This window comes from Nicotiana sylvestris, chromosome 7, assembly GCF_000393655.2.
Source record: "Nicotiana sylvestris chromosome 7, ASM39365v2, whole genome shotgun sequence".
Lineage (NCBI taxonomy): Eukaryota > Viridiplantae > Streptophyta > Magnoliopsida > Solanales > Solanaceae > Nicotiana > Nicotiana sylvestris.
In genome coordinates this window covers 166,109,624-166,115,623 of record NC_091063.1, presented here as the reverse complement: position 1 = coordinate 166,115,623, position 6,000 = coordinate 166,109,624, and the positions used below count along the sequence as shown (strand labels likewise).

Genomic DNA, 6,000 nt, shown 5'->3' with positions numbered 1-6,000 from the left:
AGATGGAAAAAAGAAAAAAGAAAAAGGTTATTGCATTTTGGCTACCAATAATGGATTGTGGACACAAATGCCACTAGTAAGATATTGACCTGCTGACTAAAACCTACTATTGTAACACCCCTTAGTCTGTTATTTTGTAACAATTTCTGTCTTATATCTACTCAGTTCAACAAAATGGATTGCTTGTAATGATTAGAGCTCTCTCAGGTTTCCTATGAGGTTTTAAAGTCACTGTATTTATTATCAACAGAATACAATCTATCGGAAAAGAGTCAAAAATACATTTAATGTGTAAAAAATGGCTTATAAATACCCTCCTTCCACCTTTCGATCTAAAAATACCTTCAATTTTTGTTTCGAGCTCATGGATACCCCTTAAATTAACGGCCTAAATCTGGGTCAAATTTGGCTCTTTAAAATAGCAACGTGGCACATTATGATTTGCCATGTTTTTATTCAGAATTAAATTAAAATACACCTATTTTTTAAACCGCCCCCATCTTCTTCTTTTTTTTTTTAACTTGGATTATTTCACCAAAATTTCCATTCCCAGGTGAATCCCCGATGATGAAGCTCTTTGGCTCTCTGCTTTGCTTACTCTAAACCTCTATACTGATATTTTTACTTTTCAGCACTCCATCAAAGTACAATGGTTTTGTACTTTTCAAAATCAAGAAATTCACTTCATTACCAAGTTTTGACCACATATTGTAATAAGATATATTAAGGGTATTTTTGGTCCTTTTTCGTACAATCTAAAGTGTTAGGTGGACAGTCTCCGAGTGAAAGATTGTATGGTAAGCAACCTAATATATCTTATCATTCACACCTAAGGGTGTCACGTTATTTGTGTTATGTGACACTTTTCACTTCTCGAGATTTAAACTTCGTAATTTTGATTGTGCATTTGAACATAAAAATTTTAAATTTTTCGAAATAAAATTTACATATTTGAAAATGGCACGACCCGGATTTCCCACCCTCGTGAGTCATGATGGCGCCTACTAATGCGAGCTAAGCAAGCCAACCCTTTAACTATTTACTTCATTATCCATTCATTTCTTTTTAACAAATATAAGGCGATAACTTATAAACAGCGGAACTTTAAATTTAAGCGGAAGACATCAATAAAATATATGAAATTTATGTCTATTACAATTACTCAAGCCTTAATCACCCAAAACCTAGTGTCACAATGTCATAGACGGTCTAAGATTTACAACATACAAAGTTTGAAGAAATATCAATGCATTGTTTCTGAATAAAAGGAAAATGAAACAGGAAATAGGAATAGAGGGAGACGCCAGGGCCTGCGGACGCCTGCAGGTGTACCTTGGATCTCCGTGTGGACTGAAGGTAACCTCCAAACTACGGTCCAAGAGCTGCTCCGGGATCTGCACATACTGCAGAGTATAGTATCAGCCCAACCGACCCCCATGTGCTGGTAAGTGTCTAGCCTAACCTCGGCGAAGTAGTGACGAGGCTAGGACCAGACTACCAAATAAACCTGTGCAGTTCAAATACATATACAGCGAAAAAGAAGTACAGAAATAACCAGTCAAGTATGGAAGGGGAGCATATTGCGGGGGAGATATCAATTCCAAATAGGAAGACAACAAGTAAACGAAAGAGACAATATAACTCGGATATCAACAAAGAATTAGAAATCAATAAATGCACGGCATCACCCTTCGTGTTTTTACTCTCGTCCTCACCAAAGCAATCATCTAATAAAAATGTGCACGGCATCACCCTTCGTACTTTTACTCTCTTTCCTCACCGTATAATCAATATAATCGGCACGGAATGGTATATCGTGCGGCACGGCATCACCCTTCGTGCTTTACACTCTTTCCTCACAATCATACACGGCATCACCCTTCGTGTTTTAACACTCTTCCTCACCCAAATAACAATCATAAACAAGAGGGCAAGGGAAAATAAATAAAATTATAATAAGAATCCCGACAAGGGAACAACAATTCAACAATTTAATCCCGGCAAGGGAACAACAATTCTACAATTTAATCTCGGTAAGGGAACAACAATTCAACAATTTAATCCCGGCAAGGGTGGCAACATAATGATCTCTTCTCTTTCTCACTTTTACTTCATAATTCACTTCACAACTCGAGTCAATGCTGTAGAGGTTCAATTATCACTTATACCTTCACAATTCAGTTCACAACTCGAGCCAATGCTCTAAAGGTTCAATTGTCACTTATACTTTCACAAGTCGTTATTACCACTTGAGCCAACGCTCCTCAATGTTCATAGGTCACAATTTCTTCCACAAACTTTATACAACAAATAGAAACCATCACCAAGGTATGAAAGATACAACGAAGTCATGATAATCATAATATAAAGACTCACGGGCATGTTAGACACCAACGTGTAGATACTCGTCATCATGCCTATACGTCGTACTCAACAATTATCGCATAGGAAATAGGACTCGACTCCTAATCCCTCAAGCTAAGGTTAGACCAAACACTTACCTCGATGTCACGAACACAATTCACGATTCAATTATAGCTTTACCCCTTGATTCCACCACCAATCCGCTCGTATCTAGGCACAAGTTACTTAATTACATCAATAAATGCTAAATGAATCAATTCGAATGCATGAAAATGAGTTTTCCAAAGTTTTACCCAAAAGTCAAAAATAGCCCTCAGGCCCACATGGTCAAAACCCGAGGTTCGAACCAAAACCCGATTACTCATTCCCCCACGAACCCAAATATATAATTTATTTTGAAATCGGACCTCAAATCGAGGTCCAAATCCCCAATTTTTTAAAAACCTATGTTCTACCCAAAACACCCAATTTCCCCAGGAAAATCATTGATTTTAAGTTGAAATCATGTTAAAAGATGTTAATGATTGAAGGAAATGAGTAAAAATTAACTTACAATGGATTTGGAAGAAGAGTTGTTCTTGGAATATCGCCCTAGAGAGTTGTGTTTTGAAAAGATGTGAAAAATGGGTTGAAAATCGTCTAACTATAAAAGTTGCAGGTTTCGGATATGGGAATTGCGAACAAGACATTCACAATTGCGAACCCCGACCTCTGCTGGGTTGGGAAATGTGAAGGGAGGCTCGCATTTGCGAGCTGGGAATTGCGAAGAAAGGGTTGCATTTGCGACCCAAGGCTGAACATGGGAGTTTCACATTTGCGAGCAAGGCAGGCCTGGGCTGTTTTCGCATTTGCGATCCAGCCTTCGCATTTGCGAGCTCGTATTTGTGAAGCCTGCAGGCCTGGGCACACCAGCTAAAATTCTGCAATTTTCTAAGTTCAAAATGCACTCCGTGACCTATTCAAAACTCACTCGAGCCCTCGGGACTCCAAACCAAACATACACACGACATCAAAAACATACCACAGACTTATTCGTGTAATCAAATCACCAAAATAACATCATGAACATCGAATTAAACCTCAAGATCAATGAAATTTCTCAAAACTTCTTTATACATCAAATTTTGCATTTAAGGTTCGAATCACGTCAAACGGATTCCGTTTCTTACCAAACTTCACAGAATTATCTTAAATCACATATAAGACCTGTACCGGGCGTCGAACCAAAATATGGGCCCGATACTGACATGTTCTAATCAAAATTCATTTCCAAATCCTTTAAACAATTTCAGAAAATAATTTTCTTCAAAAATTCATCTCTCAAGCTTGGGACCTCGGAATTCGATTCCGGGCATACGCCTAAGTCCCATATTTTCTTACGGACCTTTCGGGACCGTCAAATCACGGGTCCGGATCCGTTTACCCAAAACGTTGACCGAAGTCAAATAATTCATTTTAGTCAAAAACTCAAAATTTATCATTTTTCACAGATTTTCACATATAGGCTTTCCGGTTACGCGTCCGTACTGCACACGTAAATCAAGGTAATGCTTAAAGAGATTTTTAAGGCCTCGTCATCATAGAAAACTACGTAAAAAGTACTTCAACTCATAATATTTAATTATTTAAAATATTTAAAAGTCATAAGAAAAAATTACGATCAAAGAACAACTCGTTTGATTCTCGAGCGAATACCATGACATAAATTGAGACCGAAAATTTTAAAGACAAACATTTGACAATAGAGACATCACTAAGATGCGTTAGGCAGCAATGGATCTATATGCTGTTGATTTTTCTTTTTCCCCTTTAAAAATGAAAGAATACAATAAAGTCCCCCTGCTAAAAACAAGCTAAAGAACCAAGCATTGTTGTAAATAATGGTAAATGGCTTTGGAATTGAACTCAAGATCCCAACATTTTGCAAAAACCCTGGAATTACTGGCAAAATCCCAATCACCAAAGCAAACATGGCTACCAAATTATAGCCACTTTTGTAATAATATGCTCCACTTGGACTCAATGTGTACAAATCTTTGATCCTTAAATTCATCCTTTGAATGAGATAATAATCTGCTAAAAGTATGCCCATAATTGGTCCTAATATTGCAGAATAGCCAACTAACCAAGTATACACAAAGCTTTCACTTGATTTTAGTAATCTCCAAGGTTGGAATGCAATTCCTAACAATGCTGTCAGAAGTGCACCACTTCTGAAAGTGAATTTTGAAGGGCTAAGATTGACTAAGGCATTAGCTGGCGCGACGACATTGGCTGCAATATTAGTAGTAATTGTGGCTAGGCTAATTCCTATAATTGCAAGGATTATTGTCAAGAATCCACCAATTTCACCAAGTAGTGTAATGGGGTTGGAGATAACATGCCCAAATATTACTGTCGTTGAAGATGTAACTGCTAAACCAACAAAAGTAAACAACCCCATAAAAATTGGAAGCCCTACTTGACCTATAATTTGATCATTTTGGCTCTTGGCATACCTAGTAAAATCAGGTATATTGATTGCTAAAGTAGCCCAAAAGCTAATATTTGCTGTGAGTGATGGGAAAAAAAGTGACCAGAATTGTAAAGATGAAAGTCTTGAAGATAAGTCAAACATATGGCCAAATCCACCAGCCTTAACATAGGACCAAATGAGTAGACAAGAAGTGAGTGCAATAAGAATTGGAGCAGAATATTTTTCTAATTCCCTAATACCATCCATTCCTTTCCACACAATTGCTAATTGGGCTATCCAAAAAATTATAAAACAAGTAAATTCAAGAGGGGAAGTGCCAAGCCAAGAAAGAGGTAAAGATAAAGATGATTCTTTAATAACTTTTGGTAATAAAAGAAAAATTGCCTCACCACCAATCCATGTTTCAATTCCATACCAACCACAACCAACTAAAGCTCTAAGTAGAGTAGGAATATGTGCACCTTTAATCCCAAATGATGATCTTGCTAAAATAGGAAATGATATACCATATTTTGTGCCAGGTTGACCTATTAATATAAGTGGTACTAAAGTTATCAAATTGGCTATAACAACAATTGCAATTCCTTGCCACCAAGCCATACCAAGATCAACTAAACTACCAGCTAGGTAATATGAAGGCACACCAACAACAAGTCCAATCCATAAACTAGCCATTTCCCAACCTGAAAAATTACGTTGATCGGTCGTCGTTGGTTTGAGATCATCATTAGTAAGACTGGGATCAGGTTGAAAATCATCAAATTGAGAAATGAAATGGGATTGATCATCACTTGATGCCATTGGAGAAAGAATGTTGTTACATCTTCTATGGAACAAAGAGTGTACAACTTTGTTTTTTGGTGAAATAATAATTTTAGAACTAGTTGTAGTTAAGGTGGTTGGAATTGAAGATGTTCTAAGGTAGTAAATGTTCTTAGGTTTTGTGAAAATTTGAGGGCTAAGGTCATTGTAGGGATGAGGATGATGAAGACATAAGTTGAGAGAATTGGACACCATGATTCAGAAGAAAAGTAGATTCAAATAAGCTTAAGATTCTGTGGTATCAATTGAAGACTTTCAGGGATAAAAGATGAGTGGTGGAAAATGACTAGTTGTTATATGTCACTCTCATATAAAACAGTACGTGAAATTAAAGAGAA

General features: G+C 36.9%; 1 protein-coding gene across 1 annotated transcript; it reads right to left on the bottom strand.

Annotated features, from left to right (window-relative positions):
• Positions 1 to 4,018: 4,018 nt before the first annotated feature.
• Positions 4,019 to 5,912, bottom strand: LOC104229380 (purine-uracil permease NCS1). The gene has a single exon (XM_009782023.2). It carries the CDS (start codon positions 5,855 to 5,857, stop codon positions 4,118 to 4,120), a length of 1,740 nt encoding a protein of 579 aa, XP_009780325.1. The 5' UTR covers positions 5,858 to 5,912; the 3' UTR covers positions 4,019 to 4,117.
• Positions 5,913 to 6,000: the final 88 nt, after the last annotated feature.

Coding starts and splice junctions, on each gene's coding strand:
- LOC104229380 (XM_009782023.2), bottom strand. CDS start 5,857: ATGGTGTCCAATTCTCTCAACTTATGTCTTCATCATCCTCATCCCTAC.